The 18,724-nt window shown below is 46.6% G+C and overlaps 1 protein-coding gene across 2 annotated transcripts in view; it reads right to left on the bottom strand.

Moving 5' to 3' along the window:
• Nucleotides 1–282: 282 nt before the first annotated feature.
• gstcd (glutathione S-transferase, C-terminal domain containing) overlaps nt 283–18,724 on the bottom strand; it is a 183,524-nt gene continuing 165,082 nt past the window's right edge. For both annotated transcript variants that reach the window (XM_084317986.1, XM_084317987.1), the window contains 3 exons: nt 6,403–6,433; nt 2,521–2,590; nt 283–840 (listed from right to left, as the gene is read on the bottom strand). In XM_084317986.1, coding sequence (XP_084174112.1) covers nt 683–840; nt 2,521–2,590; nt 6,403–6,433 — 259 coding nt within the window. In that variant the 3' untranslated portion in view covers nt 283–682. The remainder of the gene's footprint in view (nt 841–2,520; nt 2,591–6,402; nt 6,434–18,724) is intronic.

The following is an 18,724-nucleotide window of genomic DNA, read 5'->3' as shown; positions in this document are numbered from 1 at the left end:
TTTCACCACGCTGTCTGACACCGTCACGCGTGTGCACCGCTGCAGTTCAGCGAGGAAGCCGTCACGCCTGCGATGTGGACCAGCTGTTACTGTTCAGCAAACAATAGTGCAAAAGTAAGTACAAAACAAGTCCTTAAAAAGGAATTACAGGGCATGAGGCCTCAGAGAGTAGCCTGCTCAAGTCCCCGGGTGGATCTGATCAATATCTGTGACAACAAGGTGAGCTATGCATGTTTAATAAAGCCTCAGGTTCAATAAAGACACAGTATTGGCACAGCGGTTCAATGAAAACAAGCAAAAAACTAAAGACGAAAAAAAACACAATTAAATTTCATACATCAGAAAAGCTGACTAGGTGTTGTTCATAAATGAGTTGAGGCAAGTAATGATTTTCAATACAAATAATGTAATCACACAGCCTGAATGCTTTCATACTTCATCAGCCCCTCAACACAGTGAAGATCCTCCGAATTAGGATTACACAAGGTCCTCGCAGCACTAAGTCTGCACTGCTCTGACCTACGACTACACAAGGTCCTCGCAGCACTAAGTCTGCACTGCTCTGACCTACGATTACACAAGGTCCTCGCAGCACTAGATCTGCACTGCTCTGACCTATGACTACACAAGGTCCTCGCAGCACTAGATCTGTGCTGCTCCCGCCGGCTGGATAGGAACGGGTCTATTGGGTGGCAGTGCGGGTTCCTCTAGCCACGCCCACCAGCATGTTGTTCTTGGGCGAGCAGCTCTCGGGCTCCATGGTCATCACCTGTACCGAGTACCCATGGTCCTCTGCTGCCCAGGAACGGTCCAGATCCACGAGGCCCATACACTGCTTACCTGGAGAGAAGCGCAGAGGGGGAAAAGGTCAACATCTGACAGAGGATGTTTCCAGATCGACAAAATGATCATGGTTCCTTGATAACCATGTTCCCTTGACAACAATACCGAAGTCTGGCGATCGTGGGACCAGGGGTAACTTTAATAATAATAATAATAATAATAATAACTTTATTTGTATAGCACTTTTCATACAGAGGTTGCAGTTCAAAGTGCTTCACAACAGTAAAAAATACAGGCATAAGCGAGCATAAAAAGATAGACAGGTAGAATCACAGTGTTTCACATTAGGATCTAGCATCCCAATAGGCTCTCCGCTTACAGTTTTCAGTAACACAAATAGTAAAAATAGTTTAAAATGATTCAGTTTAAAAATAGTAAAAAAAAAATTATAAAATAGAACGGACATAAAAAATACAGGCATGAGCGAGCATAGCAAGATATGGCAAATCATAGTGTTTCACATTAGGATCTAGCATCCTAATAGGCTCTCTATTCAGTAATACTCCTGTAATTCCCAACATACTTCTGTAACTTTAGTGATACTAGATCACAGGGACTTGAACCCACACAGGGACTCGAACCCACACTGTAACTTTAGTGATACTAGATCACAGGGACTCGAACCCACACTGTAACTTTAGTGATACTAGATCACAGAGACTCGAACCCACACTCGAACTTTAGACCAAGTTCAGGACACCGGTCGTGTAGAATGCTGGTCCAATGTGACGCAACGTTGCATTGTCTTGACCTTTCATTTACCAACAAAATAGACAACAAATTCAAATGAATATGTACACCGGTGGACACTTTCTCTTACCCTGTTTCATCGTATAAATCACACATGCTCATACTTCTGGTGTTTCTTTCAACTCGTTACGTTGCCCAGATCCCGAGGGCTAATACTTTTTCTAAAAAGGGGTCATTTGTGCGTCGACACTATCACTTTGAAATCACTCCCCTGCCCTGTCAGAAGTCCCTTTTAAAAAAGCAGACACTTTAAATAAATTACCTAGTTCTGCAGCTGTACGGTGCAGCTTGGCGACGGGGGGGTAGAATAATGTGCTGCATGCCGCTCAGACAGTGGCAGGCAGACCAGGCAGGCTCCGGGGGAGACGAGATCAAAGATGTTTAGAACGCGTTACTGGGAAAGGGGGCTGGCTAGAGCCGCCACATGGTGCCCCGCTCACTGATAGAGAGAGCATAACTGATACAGAGCACAAGCCGGCGTGACAGGCGGTGTCAGGTACATATGAGAACACTGTAGACGGATGAGGCACAGGAGGGCCTCCTCCCAATGCAGGAGGGAGCTCTGATTTGATGGCTACCAGGATAAGGACAGGCTCCTTCTCTTCAATAGACCCCCCCCTCCCTCACACACACACACGCACACACAATAAAACGCTGTGCAACAAAAAACTGCACCAAAGGCCCGGAGAGGAGATTCAATCTATCTGACAAAACACTTGCCCTCGGGCCAGACAACTGCAAAACAACAGTTCTCTACGCAGTCACTTTGTTACGGTGAATCATGTTTTACAACCAGGCTCTCTTCACATCGGTGGTGGGCGAGCCGGTGTGGAAAGGTGTGTGTCAAAGCTTTATTCCAGTAGCCAGGGTGTAGAATCGTCTACAGGAGCTGCACTCGTCCAAGCGAAGAGGTAAAGGCAACGCTACCTATGAGGCGTCTCTCAGGAGGAAGCTGGCCAGCCGTCTGGTCTGCGAAGCGACAGAGGACCATGTGTTCCTAAACCAGGAGAAAAGGCAGGTTGTTAACTCTAGCTTAGGCTTGTTAGAGGTATCGTTCATACTGGGAGAGGAATACAAAGCCACACTAAGCCAATTTAATACATTATGCTCTTCAATTATACTCTCAGCGAAGCTACTCCCCAACACTGCGTAAAACGTGTCACTTCCTGACGTGCAGAGTGATTTTCCTGGGAATGTCCGACCGGACACCACTGATTATCATCAGCAATACATTCGCTGTTCTCGGCTGTTCTAGGGAGCGGAAAAATAGACATTTATTTATATGAAAATGTTCCAAGATTATTATTTTAAATTAAAGCTGGATCTACTGGCATTGCAGAATGTGGAGCTATTTAAACAATAGCGGTTATTTCCGTGAGAAAAGTACTACTGTGTAAACACAAAACAACACACAACTCTTCACGTAACGCCGGCCCCTTATAGACTCCGCAGAGGCCAGGGAGATCACCAAGAAATGTATTCCCGAACCAAAGGACAAGTCTCCCCCCATCCTGTTTCTCCCGCTCGCGGCTCACGTAACGACCCAGGAGAGCAGCTAGTCGTCTCTAACCCGCTCCCCGCTCTAAATGATTCCATTCCTCACTCAAAAGGGGTCAGCGGCGAGAGCGAGGCGAAAGGTCCAGGTGGTCCTGGAGTCGCCGCTGAGCACCAATATCTCAGATCATTAGCAGTTTTATTCCGTCGATGTGCCATTTGTCAGAGTGTCGTCAGCCTATGTAACTAGCTGCAGGACGACTATGCCGCCTAGCGTGTAGTGAGTAGCGTGTAGTGAGTAGTGTGTAGCGTGTAGTGAGTAGTGTGTAGTGTGTAGCGTGTAGTGAGTAGTGTGTAGTGTGTAGCGTGTAGTGAGTAGTGTGTAGTGAGTAGCGTGTAGTGAGTAGTGTGTAGTGAGTAGTGTGTAGCGTGTAGTGAGTAGTGTGTAGCGTGTAGTGTGTAGTGTGTAGCGTGTAGTGAGTATCGTGTAGTGTGTAGCGTGTAGTGAGTAGTGTGTAGTGTGTAGTGAGTAGTGTGTAGCGTGTAGTGTGTAGTGTGTAGCGTGTAGTGAGTAGTGTGTATCGTGTAGTGTGTAGCGTGTAGTGAGTAGTGTGTAGTGTGTAGCGTGTAGTGAGTATCGTGTAGTGTGTAGCGTGTAGTGAGTAGTGTGTAGTGAGTAGCGTGTAGTGTGTAGTGTGTAGCGTGTAGTGAGTAGTGTGTATCGTGTAGTGTGTAGCGTGTAGTGAGTAGTGTGTAGTGTGTAGTGTGTAGCGTGTAGTGAGTAGTGTGTAGTGTGTAGTGAGTAGTGTGTAGTGTGTAGTGAGTAGTGTGTAGTGAGTAGTGAGTAGTGAGTAGTGTGTAGTGTGTAGTGTGTAGTGAGTAGTGTGTAGTGAGTAGTGTGTAGTGAGTAGTGAGTAGTGTGTAGTGTGTAGTGTGTAGTGAGTAGCGTGTAGTGAGTAGCGTGTAGTGTGTAGTGAGTAGCGTGTAGTGTGTAGTGTGTAGCGTGTAGTGTGTAGTGTGTAGTGTGTAGCGTGTAGTGAGTAGTGTGTAGTGAGTAGTGTGTAGTGTGTAGTGAGTAGTGTGTAGTGTGTAGTGTGTAGTGAGTAGTGTGTAGTGTGTAGTGTGTAGTGTGTAGTGAGTAGTGTGTAGCGTGTAGTGAGTAGTGTGTAGCGTGTAGTGAGTAGCGTGTAGTGAGTAGCGTGTAGTGAGTAGTGTGTAGCGTGTAGCGTGTAGTGAGTAGTGTGTAGCGTGTAGTGTGTAGTGTGTAGCGTGTAGTGAGTAGTGTGTATCGTGTAGTGTGTAGCGTGTAGTGAGTAGTGTGTAGTGTGTAGTGAGTAGTGTGTAGCGTGTGGTGTGTAGTGTGTAGCGTGTAGTGAGTAGTGTGTATCGTGTAGCGTGTAGTGTGTAGTGTGTAGCGTGTAGTGAGTAGTGTGTAGTGTGTAGTGAGTAGTGTGTAGTGTGTAGTGTGTAGTGAGTAGTGTGTAGTGAGTAGTGTGTAGTGTGTAGTGAGTAGTGTGTAGTGTGTAGCGTGTAGTGAGTAGTGTGTAGCGTGTAGTGAGTAGTGTGTAGTGTGTAGCGTGTAGTGAGTAGTGTGTAGCGTGTAGTGAGTAGCGTGTAGTGTGTAGTGAGTAGTGTGTAGTGAGTAGTGTGTAGTGAGTAGTGTGTAGTGAGTAGTGTGTAGTGTGTAGTGTGTAGCGAGTAGTGTGGAGTGTGTAGTGTGTAGCGTGTAGTGTGTAGTGTGTAGTGTGTAGTGAGTAGCGTGTAGCGTGTAGCGTGTAGTGTGTAGCGTGTAGCGTGTAGTGTGTAGTGTGTAGCGTGTAGCGTGTAGTGTGAAGTGTGTAGTGTGTAGTGAGTAGTGTGTAGTGAGTAGTGTGTAGTGTGTAGTGTGTAGTGTGTAGTGTGTAGTGTGTAGCGTGTAGTGTGTAGTGTGTAGTGTGAAGTGTGTAGTGTGTAGTGTGTAGTGTGTAGTGAGTAGCGTGTAGTGTGTAGTGTGTAGTGTGTAGTGAGTAGCGTGTAGTGTGTAGTGAGTAGCGTGTAGTGTGTAGCGTGTAGCATGTAGTGTGTACCGTGTAGTGAGTAGCGTGTAGTGTGTAGCGTGTAGCATGTAGTGAGTAGCGTGTAGCGTGGCACAGAGCCGTGGAATGCAGTGTTCAGTCAAGGGCTCGGGTTGAGTACTGATACGCAGCAAATAGCAAACATACTGGATAAAAATAAAAGCATTAGAGGGTGACAGGGGGGATTTACAGAGCTTACAGGGTTAATTTTTGGATAATGAGTCTGTGTGTTTAAAACGGGATATAGACGTCTCCTCTGTTGTGGCTAAAGTGTCTCGGTGTTCATTTGCAGACTGCAGTTATGCTCATTAGGATTCCATTGTCTGGCTCCGTTTTTTTTTGGACGGATGGAAACAATACGGACAAATTGCACTCGGTGAAAGCCTTCCGGCGCTCTTCCTCTACGCGTCTAACAGCACATCAGATCGTTACGTGTCCAAGAGCGCCGGAGAGAGATGGATGTCGGAGGCAATCCGATGTCGTGACCCATCGACTACCACAGTGCGGTTGCCATGGCGAGGCCCACAGCAGCCTCTCCACCGATTCCTCAGAGGGGGCGGGGACAACTCCCATGTATCATTATGGGATGGCCCCTTCCCGGGGTTCAAGGCCGTGTCGGTGGCCGAGCGGTGACGGGCGTGAGGCTCTCTAACTTGTGAATCCCGGGGTAATAATCTCTGTTCCTGGGGGAAAAAGGCCAGAGCTCAGTGCTATCACGAGGTTGGTGGTGATGTTATCTCTCTCTCCGTTGAAAATGGAGAAATGAAGACGACAGCAGTGGAGATACACAAGGTCAGGCAGGAGAAATGGGGAGACCGCCGGCGACATATCGTCAAGATGTTTTCCACATTCCTGACGCATCTAAACATCAATTTAGTGTCTCTGTAATGCTTGTCGTAATAAAACATACACAGGTTCAAACGTTCAAGCGTTATAATATAAACCTTGAATATTAAAATTCCTGACTCAGTTGCACTTCTGTTAATGCAACCAGCAGCTTCTTGAAGTGTTGCACTTTAATGGTGGAAAAACGGCTTTCATTATGCCGAGAGAACGCACACCGTGAGGGTTCTGTTATTGAAAAACAGGTCCGCTTCTTCCCATTTGCCGTGAGAAATCGTGTGAACTGACTGAGGCCCAACACTCATCAAAACAGGGGAGATTTTCATTACATTAAATGGTTCTGTGCCCGACGACTTGCATCTACATAAATTAATAATAGATACAACGGGGGCAATTTCATCACATCTTCAATGCATACCTTATAACTCAGCGTCTCTTGGAACCTCTTGCTGTAACGAGAAAAGAAAAAAACAGAAAAATATAAATGATTTAAATAGAATATTTCGCTGTTCCCTCTAATGCTGCAGGGAGTGTCTGACGAGAGAGCGTTTCGTTGGCGTTAATTCGTCTTGTGCAAACAGTCGGGGAGAGTCGGGGTAAATACAGTGTGGCATCTATTCCGTCTTTTTTGAGAAACGTCGCTTGATGCAACAAACCATCAGAATTGGTCATAACAAAACCCTTGAGAAAACATAAACAACACTCTCAAATCTCTCCTGAAAACCACCGGCCCAACTTCTCCCCCCGGAGGAAAAGAGGGCCTTTTTTAGTAAAGGTCTCCCGTCTGTGTCGTGGGAAACAGATGTGTTTGTGGTCGTGAGAGAGGGCCGACGTGAAGCGTACGGCTAACTAATAACCAACGTGGCATGGCAGGGGTCAGGGGTCGGGGGTCAGGGGCCACTATAATGTTTAACTTGGCCAGTTAGAGGTTTTCTATCAGAATCCGCTATTGGATGCAGAGAAATGGGCAGCTGCATTAAAGGTCCCCTCCACTCAGAAACGTGACTTTTCTATAGTTACCTGCTCTTGGAGGCGTGACTTTGACTATACAGATTGTTATTTGTGCAGAACTTGTCACCAGAGCGCCCTTCTCACATTCTTCCACAGGGGGGGCGGGGGGGGGGGGGGGGGCTTCTCTCTACTTCCTCAAAGTCTGAGGAGGCCTGTGAACCATCGTGGTCCCAACGCTCAGCCGCTACACTGTCATCATGGTCCCAACGCTCAGCCGCTACACTGTCATCATGGTCCCAACGCTCAGCCGCTACACTGTCATCATGGTCCCAACGCTCAGCTGCTACACTGTCATCGTGGTCCCAACGCTCAGCCGCTACACTGTCATCGTGGTCCCAACGCTCAGCCGCTACACTGTCATCGTGGTCCCAACGCTCAGCCGCTACACTGTCATCGTGGTCCCAACGCTCAGCCGCTACACTGTCATCGTGGTCCCAACGCTCAGCCGCTACACTGTCATCGGGGTCCCAACGCTCAGCCGCTACACTGTCATCGTGGTCCCAACGCTCAGCCGCTACACTGTCATCATGGTCCCAACGCTCAGCCGCTACACTGTCATCATGGTCCCAACGCTCAGCCGCTACACTGTCATCATGGTCCCAACGCTCAGCCGCTACACTGTCATCATGGTCCCAACGCTCAGCCGCTACACTGTCATCGTGGTCCCAACGCTCAGCCGCTACACTGTCATCGTGGTCCCAACGCTCAGCCGCTACACTGTCATCATGGTCCCAACGCTCAGCCGCTACACTGTCATCATGGTCCCAACGCTCAGCCGCTACACTGGCATCGTGGTCCCAACGCCCAGCCGCTACACTGGCATCATGGTCCCAACGCTCAGCCGCTACACTGTCATCACGGTCCCAACGCTCAGCCGCTACACTGTCATCGTGGTCCCAACGCTCAGCTGCTACACTGTCATCGTGGTCCCAACGCTCAGCCGCTACACTGTCATCGTGGTCCCAACGCTCAGCCGCTACACTGTCATCGTGGTCCCAACGCTCAGCCGCTACACTGTCATCGTGGTCCCAACGCTCAGCCGCTACACTGTCATCGGGGTCCCAACGCTCAGCCGCTACACTGTCATCGTGGTCCCAACGCTCAGCCGCTACACTGTCATCATGGTCCCAACGCTCAGCCGCTACACTGTCATCATGGTCCCAACGCTCAGCCGCTACACTGTCATCATGGTCCCAACGCTCAGCCGCTACACTGTCATCATGGTCCCAACGCTCAGCCGCTACACTGTCATCGTGGTCCCAACGCTCAGCCGCTACACTGTCATCGTGGTCCCAACGCTCAGCCGCTACACTGTCATCATGGTCCCAACGCTCAGCCGCTACACTGTCATCATGGTCCCAACGCTCAGCCGCTACACTGGCATCGTGGTCCCAACGCCCAGCCGCTACACTGGCATCATGGTCCCAACGCTCAGCCGCTACACTGTCATCACGGTCCCAACGCTCAGCCGCTACACTGTCATCGTGGTCCCAACGCTCAGCCGCTACACTGTCATCGTGGTCCCAACTCTCAGCCGCTACACTGTCATCACGGTCCCAACGCTCAGCCGCTACACTGTCATCATGGTCCCAACGCTCAGCCGCTACACTGTCATCATGGTCCCAACGCTCAGCCGCTACACTGTCATCATGGTCCCAACGCTCAGCCGCTACACTGTCATCGTGGTCCCAACGCTCAGCCGCTACACTGTCATCGTGGTCCCAACGCTCAGCCGCTACACTGTCATCATGGTCCCAACTCTCAGCCGCTACACTGTCATCATGGTCCCAACGCTCAGCCGCTACACTGTCATCATGGTCCCAACGCTCAGCCGCTACACTGTCATCATGGTCCCAACGCTCAGCCGCTACACTGTCATCATGGTCCCAACGCTCAGCCGCTACACTGTCATCATGGTCCCAACGCTCAGCCGCTACACTGTCATCATGGTCCCAACGCTCAGCCGCTACACTGTCATCGTGGACATGCAATAACTGCTGACATGAAATGCCAACGTGAAACACGTATTATAAGTCGATACATCTAGTGACCTATGAGAGAGAGAGAGAGAGAGAGAGAGAGAGAGAGAGAGAGAGAGAGAGAGAGAGAGAGAGAGCAAGATGGCTGCGCCTCTGTCCACGGCTGCCCGTCACTGCCTCATTTTATCTGTGTTTTTCCTTGCCTTGTTTGTGTCTAACATCCATCCATAAGTTAAAATTGTCTACAATCGACAACTGCTTCTAGATATCCAAGACTCCTTTTGTGGTCTCCACGGATGGGATTTTGGCAAGAGAACTCTACCCGGGGAAAGAATTATATCACGTCCCGGAAGCAAAACAAGCTCCAAATACATTTTGACATTCTGAAAGACCACTAGCTGAAATCATTCAGAAGCATAATATCTCCTACCATTTTTACGCTGATGACACACAATTATATCTTCCCCTAAAACCTAATAATACCTCCAACCTCGGCAATCTGAGAGCCTGCATTGAGGACATAAAATCATGGATGTCTCAAAATGTGTCCTTCAACTAAATGAAAAGAAATCATTCTGTTTGGTCCTCCCAAATCTACCAAGCTCATCACAGACAGCTTAGGTCAGCTTTCCACCTATGTCAAGCCCCATGTCAAGAGCCTTGGGGTAAAATTTTACAAACAGGTCAATTCCGTTGTCAAATCCAGCTTTTTTCACTTCACGTCTGGACTATTGTAACTCCCTGTACACAGGCATCAGCCAAACATCCTTATCACGTCTCCAGCTGGTTCAGAACTCAGCAGCAAGGCTCTTGACTGCCACCAAAAGGAGGGAACACATCACCCCTGTGCTGGCCTCCCTCCATTGGCTCCCTGTCACCCTGAGAATATATTTTAAAATCCTCCTTTTTATTTTTAAGGCAATGACTGGCGTAGCCCCCCTGTATATATCAGACCTCCTAACCCCCTACTCAGCCCCCAGGTCCATTAGATCATCAAACATGGCCCTCCTGACTGTCCCTCGCACCAAGTCTAAAACTTGAGGTGACCGCTCGTTTGCAGCAGTGGCCCCCAGGCTATGGAATGGTCTTCCCCCAGACATAAGATCTGACTCCCTCTGTGGATGCTTTTAAATCCCACCTCAAACCCCACCTCTACTCCATAGCATTTGGCTAGGATTAATCCCCGCTACCTTACCATTCTCTCTACAATTTTCTCTCTCAGCCTAGTGCTTACTCAGTCCCCCTGGTGTTGCTGTTCTGTGTTCTCTACAGTGTCCAGTTACTATATTGCCATTCCCTGTGTCTTATGTCCTACCGTACTGTCTGTTGCATAGTCCTACTCCCATAACATATCGGCTAGTCTCCTATGTCTTGTGGTCCTACTGTATTGACTGTCCATCCTGTCTTTTGTCATGTTGTATTGTCCTCTGTTACACTGTGTGACTATGTCTATAGTTTTTTATTCTGTAGTTACTGTACAGCACTTTGGTCGGCTCTCTGAGCTTTTAAATGCGCTACATAAATAAATTACTTGACTTGACTATGCATGTAAAAAAAATAAAATCCGGCGAACTGTTTAGGTGGAAAAAGATAAAGTTAACCAGCTTGGTGGAAGGCATGAGGGGGGAAGGGGGGCGAGGTGTTCACAGGTCCTTCATAGACCTCTCATAGGACGAAGTATTTCCGTCGGGCCCCGTCACTGCAGAATATCCTAGGAAATGAATGGACCATCAATAAATGGTATATGGTAAATGGCTGCTTTTTTATATAGCGCTTTTATCCAAAGCGCTTTACAATTTGTTACTCACATTTTACCCATTCACTCACACATTCACACACCGACGGCGGAGGCAACCATGCAAGGTGCCAACCTGCTCATCGGGAGCAATTAGGGGTTAAGTGTCTTGCTCAAGGACACATCGACACGCTGCCCGGGAGGAGCGGGAATCGAACCGGGAACCTCCGGATTGCCAGACGACTGCTCTACCTCCCAAGCCACTGTCGCCCCTGATCAATCCTAGCTTTGTCTGTGTTCATGCAGGCTGTGGTCCCGTGAACAAGGCCTTCTAATATACATTTCTTTCTCTGATAAGGCGGGGGATTTATTTTTATTTCAAAGCGGCAGTTAAAATCGCTAGCCAAAACAAGCTTAGCATTGCTGATCAGGTCCCCCGGCGTCATTGCATTATCATCCTTCGGTGAAACACAGTTTTCCCATTAGCCCCACATGCGGCATCAAAGACAAAATTACTGGTAGGCACACTTTTACCACTGGCGAGAAAGAAAAAGTTATTCAAAAATTACAAAAATGCGCAAGAGGTTTCTCTTCTCAGTTATGGCAAAGGTGTAGGGATGCTGCTAAAAACCTAAAAAATAAAGGTTAACTCTTTCAGTGCCACTCACGAGATTTCTCGTGTTTTTTTATAGGTGGTTGCTAGCCACTCACGAGATTTCTCTGAATTATTATTTTTTATTTTTTTTTTGCGATCTGAAAAAATTATTGCATCACCCGAGCCTACCCGAGTATTGCCGAGCTGCGCCGGTGATCACTGTGGAAAAAAGCGCCCCCTGTCGTCTCCCAGATGACATAAGTGATTTTGGAATGGACTCAATGAAAATGAATGGGGAAAAAAATCCGGTACTCCACATTTTCCAGTTCACTGATCCAGCCGGGGTTACTAGAGTTTATTCTGGAGCCTCAGATCCCCGCGGATCATGGAGATCCACTGTGTCGCGTTGGATCCATACACGTATCGATTTTTTCGAATGGTGATCAGGAATTGGAATATACCAGTTGGATACCATCTGATGTCAGGTAAGGACTCTATGTTATCAGTGGTAGGATAATCAGAGTACGTTTGATGAAGTTATAAGCTGTTTTGTGAAATGTCTTCTTTCGGTTTCAATGTAAAACTCCGAGAGGAAATCAACGAGGCGATTATCCGCGCGCGGCCGTAATGTGCGTGCGTGCACGTATAATATTGATCATCTAGCGTTTATTTGAAAACGATTCATAAAAAGGCCGACGAATATCAACGTTGTGGAATATTCCACTAAAAGACGATTTTCATAGAATGCTCCAGAATGAGCTGTTTTTTATATCAAAACGGGGGCTTTTCTAACTGCTCTGAAACGGCAACGACACGATAAAAAAACAATCTGCCTTCACAGCACTGTCTGGAAAATAGTCTTTGATAATGCGATGGGCAGATTAGACACATAGCCATAATTTAAAACATAGATTAGGCGATATTAACGTTAACATTGGCGCGGATGGTGGCATTCAAGCGGTAAAATGGAAAACCAGGCGTGGCACTGAAAGAGTTAAAAACACGTGTGTGTGTGTGGGGGGGGGGGGGGGGGGTCTTCAACTCGTAAAAAAAACACCTGGGAGTTGCTTGGAATGTGTCCACCTGCAGCAGGTCCATAACACTCTGGGGAACTTCACCTGAGGGCGGAGCAGTGACATGGAAGATTGACAAGGTTGGGTGCTTAGGCCTCTACTGCATACTGTACAATGCTTACACACCACATAGTATGTAGGCTATATATCCTCTACTGCATACTGTACAACGCTTACACTCCACATAGTATGTAGGCTATATATCCTCTACTAGTCTACTGCATACTGTACAACACTTACACACCACATAGTATGTAGGCTATATATCCTCTGTCCATGTTTTTCAGCAAACACGTGAGAGGAAGATAGCGATTTCATTGAAGGGACCATCTTTTAGGAAGCAGTGCCCCATCAGCAGGGAAGGAGAGGACGGTCTGGGTGACATACAGAGCTATAACTCTGAAATATGATACATCTGTGGATTTACAGTAGATTTGCCAAGTTTTTGCTGTCAGCCGCTACACTGTCATCGTGGTCCCAACACTCAGCCGCTACACTGTCATCGTGGTCCCAATGCTCAGCCACTACACCGTCATCATGGACATGCAATAACTGCTGACATGAAATGCCAACGTGAAACATGTATTATAAGTTGATACATCTAGTGACCTATGAGAGAGAGAGCAAGATGGCTGCGCCTCTGTCCATGGCTGCCCGTCACTGCCTCATTTATCTGTGTTTTTCCTTGCCTTGTTTGTGTCTAACATCCATCCATAAGTTAAAATTGTCTACAATCGACAACTGCTTCTAGATATCCAAGACTCCTTTTGTGGTCTCCACGGATGGGATTTTGGCAAGAGAACTCTACCCGGGGAAAGAATTATATCACGTCCCGGAAGCAAAACAAGCTCCAAATACATTTTGACATTCTGAAAGACCACTAATGAATGAATGAAGAGGCAAAGAGGATGATAGACTCTTTTGAAATGTGGACACTGAGGAAGATGCTGAAGATAACATGGAAGGATAAGATCAAGAATGAGGAGGTACTGAGAAGAGCGGATATGCAAGGGGGACAGCTGCTGGAGAGGTTGAAAAAGAGAAAGATGGAGTTGTGCGGGCATGTTCTGAGAGGATCCAGCGGGGAGATGTTCAAGAAGGTGGTGATGGGGAAGGTGGATGGAAAGAGAGGAAGTGGAAGACCAAGAAGAGGCTGGGTAGACGATGTCTGTGATTGGAGTGGAGTGAGAGGCGGAGTCACGGAGTTGGAGAGAAGAAGTGGGGACAGAATGGGTTGGAGAGTGATAGGCAACCTTCGGAACGAAGAAGCCACCTAATGATGATGACTAGCTGAAATCATTCAGAAGCATAATATCTCCTACCATTTTTACGCTGATGACACACAATTATATCTTCCCCTAAAACCTAATAATACCTCCAACCTCGGCAATCTGAGAGCCTGCATTGAGGACATAAAATCATGGATGTCTCAAAATGTCCTTCAACTAAATGAAAAGAAATCATTCTGTTTGGTCCTCCCAAATCTACCAAGCTCATCACTGAAGGCCAATATTCATCAAAGGATCTTTCTGAAAGCACGCACGCACGCACGCATGAATAGATTCCGAGGGATCACTGGGATCATACTTTCCATTACAAAAACACTAATGATAGAATGTCTGCACATATCAAGCACCGTTTATCAAACAAAATGCACACATATTTGTATGGAGAGCTTTTCAAATAATACACTATCAAACTCATTTCCACTTTGCATTTCCAATTTGATTAGAATGAATACTTGACATTTTGTGCTTTCAGTCAATTGTGGCACATCATTACTTACCAACTTTCAACCTTCTACACACGTACAGAAATATTGATAAATGAGGCTCATTTTGTATCCACGGTCATTTAAATACTTTTCTGCATTTCAATTCAGTGAATCGGCCCTTCTGACCTTTGTGTGTCAAGTCTAATATCGCTGTATTAAAACAGTAGAGGAGCATGTGGGAGAGGACCAGGGTGCAGATACTCCATTTGAATAATGAAAACATGCTCACATTTCCCCCCCCCCCCCTTGCTCGTACCAGCAGCAAGTGTTCGCTTCGGCAATAAAAGTGCAGTAAAAATACCTTAGTGCCATAGTGCTCTTAACTCTCCACGTTACACAGGCCTGAGGTAACAGCAACATTATAGTGGAAACGTGATTTTGTTTTAAAAGGTCCCATAATGTCGTCCTTTTCAACTAGTTAAATGGGTCTTTGAGGTTCTATTCTAGCAGCCGCTATACGCTTGTTTTTCAGTTGCGTTCTCAATGGGCTGTTTCTGAGCCGCCTTGATCAATAATTATCGTACATCTACAAATGCTGTACGATTACAATTAAAAATGTCAGAAACATATTCATGTTCAACTGTAGGTAGAAAAGAGAACGTTTACGAGCAAGCGCTTTGTAAATTTTTCCCATGCGCATGCGGGTCAAGGCAGCGCATTGCGGTGAACCTTTTCGTGTGAGATCACATAAAGACGGAAGTCGTTTAAAGGCACAGTTTCTCAATACGGCTGGGTGCTAAATCTGACTGGGTTGAAAGTGTGTTTTCCCCCAATATGGGACCTTTAAATACATTACCAGTTAACCAAAACCTTCAGAAACATAGGATGACTTGTGTATGGCAGAAGGATTTTGTAACGTTTGGGGTTTTGCTCTCACCTGGGAGCAAAAGCCCTTGTGTTGCCCAAATGTAATTACCTGTCTTTCTTCCCTGATTGCCATGATTGGTACCTGGTGTGTATAGTTTATTCTGCTTTATATGTCCTCCTTGTTTACTATTCAGATTGTCAGTCGTTCACTGAACATTACCGTGAGTACACTTTCGTGAAGAAACGCTTATCGCTCCCGTCTTGGAGGATAAGTTAGTTGCCGCCGATATAATTACCTTGTCTTGCATTCTCTTTTGGATACTCTTTTTGGAAGGGAGAGAGGGGACAGTCCTCTCTCCCTTCCTCTTCACTGTCTACACCAACGACTTCCACTATCGGTCAGAGTCCTGCCACCTTCAGAAGTTTTCTGATGACTCTGCGATAGTGGGATGTATAAAGGACGGTGACGAGAGGGAATACCGGGAACTGGTAGTGGACTTCGTCACATGGTGCGATAAAAACCACCTGCAGCTAAATGTGGTGAAGACCAAGGAACTGGTTGTGGAGCTGGGGAGGAGGAGGAGTGCATCTGTGACCCCCGTTTCCATCAGGGGAGTCGATGTGGACATGGTTGAGGTGTACAAATACCTCGTGTGCACATCGACAACAAACTGAACGGGTCAAAACGCACAGAGGCACTGTACAAGAAGGGCCAGAGCCGACTCTACTTCCTCAGAAGGCTGAGATCCTTCAATGTCTGTACAAGGATGTTGAGGATGTTCTATGCGTGGTGGCGGGCGCCTTCTTGTACGCTGTGACCTGCTGGGGCAGCGGACTGAGAGCAGGGAACACAAACAGGCTGGACAAGCTGGTCAGGAAGCGTCTATATTTATCACAGCCGAAGAGTGCATCGCGTTTCACCGCGGCAGCGCGAGAGAGCGGCAGTGCGGAAATAGGCTGCATCCTCCACGTCAAGAAAGACAGACAGGCATTCTCTGTGACAAACCCTAACCTTAACCAACTCCGAAATAATGCCTAACCTTAACCCTAACCTTAACCAACTCCGAAAGAATGCCTAACCTTAACCCTAACCGTAACTTAACCCTAACCTTAACCAACTCCGAAATAATGCCTAACCTTAACCCTCCCTAGCCTTAACTTAACCCTAACCTTAACCAACTCCGAAATAATGCCTAACCTTAACCCTAACCTTAACTTAACCCTAACCTTAACCAACTCCGAAAGAATGCCTAAACGTAACCAGCGGAAGAATGCACGTTTATAGCGAGAGATGATAAACGTAAAAAAAAAAAAAAAAAAAAAAATTGAAGTGATTCAAACTTGTGACCAACCGCACCGCAGGCTCCACAGCACGGCGGCGTACCAGTTGAGCTAAGCGTTGATGGAAAAACATCGAGGATTACGGCTACATAATGCCGCAAGCTCTGCCGCTCCGCTCTGCGGCTGCCGCGGGGCGCGTCGCAGCCAATCAGGGAGAACGCGGAAGCACTCGGCAGCACTCTTCGGCTCCAATTAAAGAATAGGCGGTCAGGAAGGCCAGTAGCGTGGTTGGGGTGGAGCTGGACTCCCTAGCGAGGGCGGCGGAGAGGAGGAGCCTTGCTAAGCTCCAGGCCATCAGGGAAAACCCCTCCCACCCACTATACACAGACTTGGCTGACAGGAGGAGCATGTTCAGTGCCAGGCTCACACTACCTAAATGCAGCACTGAACGGCACAGGAAGTCCTTCATTCCAACAGCCATCAGACTATACAATGCATCACTGTACCTTACTGCATCACTGAGCACAGAGTGACAGTTACCATCTTCCTGGACACTGTGCAATATTACACCTACTGTAGACCTCAGTATATTTGTACTGTATTTATTTACTGTATATTTTATTCCATTTTTATTCTACTCTTATCTTAGGCAATTTGATTTGATTTGTTTTATTATTCTTATTCGTGAGCTGTTCTGTCTAAATGTTTAAATGTTGAGCGATTTGCAGTGTCAAATTTCCCTCTGGATAATAAAAGTATTTCTATTCTATTCTATTCCATTATGTGCTTATGTAGCACTGTCGCCCGACGTGTTTTATTTTGTACCATGTTTTGGAGACAGTGTTTTCTCCACCTTGCTTTCCCCGTTTTTTTAAGTATAGTTCTCTTAACTCTTACTGCACCAAACCCAACATTTCTTGGGTTTAAAATCCAACCGTTGAGTGCCAAACCCGACATTTCTCGGGTTTTGATCCTTTTCTCTTTTTTTCCAATTTCCCCATTCTAAACACTTGCACGGACCTGCCTGTGTCTCCCTGGCACCGCTGCCTATGTTAAAATTGCAATGACGATCGAATCCCGCCAGGTGGCAGTATCGCCTACCTTTTGAACTGGGTCTCTAGTCTCTGGGTCTCTCTCTCTCTCTGTGCATCTGGCTGCAGGAACCCCTCCCCCGTAAAGTGAATCAGAACACAGCAATCTGTCAGAGATTTGATATTGTTTCCCGTATGCCCAAAGGACACGAGTAATTGCGATTGTGATGGAACGACTGGGATTATTCATTTTGGAGTACCTTCTGACTAAGGTAAGGTCTATTTTAGGTCTATTTGACCGAACCTAAAACATGCTTTTGTATTGATCAGTGTCGTATTTTACCGAACCTAAAACATGCTTTTGGTAACGATCGCAGCTTCGAGGTAAAACGACCCCCCCCCCCCTTGATGATTTTGTGAAGAAACATATATATATGGTATATACCTTTGATTTGGAAATAATATAGGTTTCAGGCGAGCAACCCGAACGATTTGGGCATATGCATAACACGTCATATCTCGCGATCTAGAAAAAAATACTGGATTATTTTGAAAAGGGGCGATGTTTAGCGTGGAATAGGGCACAATCTAAAGTATGTAGAAATGAACTGGTTTGTCAGTGTTGGACTATAAACAATGCCTGTCAAATGAGCCATACTATTGTCTCCATAGCTATAATACAGAACACACGATGGGTCAGAAAACATTGCGAAAAAATGGTCAATAACGCTGGCGCCATTGAGTAAAGATGGGAAAACAGCATCGCAGTCAATGAGTTAACATGTTTGCGCAATAACGTATTTTGGAGACAGTGTTGTCTCTTCTTTATTTTCCGTTTTGGAGACAAGAGTAGTCTCCCATTTTCTTTGTGCCACGTTATTGCCGTGTATGCCTTTTTTGATATCTCGCGAAAGTAAATAAACATTATTTTGTTTGAGAATCAACACCTGCCTCTCGTCTACCCATTCTGTCCTGCACTTGGGTCCAACACACCTACCCCACTCTAACAGATTTAGCGTGCTCCACCTCTGTCTGGCCAACAGCTCTGCCAAGATATACAGAGATACACAACCACAGCCTGTTTAACCATTAAAAAACCTTCCAGCACTATTCCATTAAGCATACTCCAAGCAGCGACATAATAGTCAAGGCGTCAACAAAAGATTAGTTATCAGAAGTAATTCCGAGATGGACATTGATTATTGTAGCGCTGTCCTCGACTAAAGACGTTCTAAGTTGACCAAAAGTCTACGATTTTCTCGACTAATCACTTACAGATCGACAAATCTGTAAAATTGTGTTTACTACTGTACATGCAACTGTGTATATGAACACAGATTAAGCGCCAAGCAGATGCTCATAATTTTACAGGGAATGACTGCATGGAATAACTGCAACCAGCATAGGGGGGAAAAAAGCATAAAAAAACAACTAACCGACTAACAAAGTTAGTC

The sequence above is a fragment of the Notolepis coatsorum genome, assembly GCF_963971535.1.
Source record: "Notolepis coatsorum genome assembly, chromosome: 7".
NCBI classification, from domain to species: Eukaryota; Metazoa; Chordata; class Actinopteri; order Aulopiformes; family Paralepididae; genus Notolepis; species Notolepis coatsorum.
Note: the sequence above shows the minus strand (reverse complement) of the source record. Positions and strands in the feature narration are given on the sequence as shown.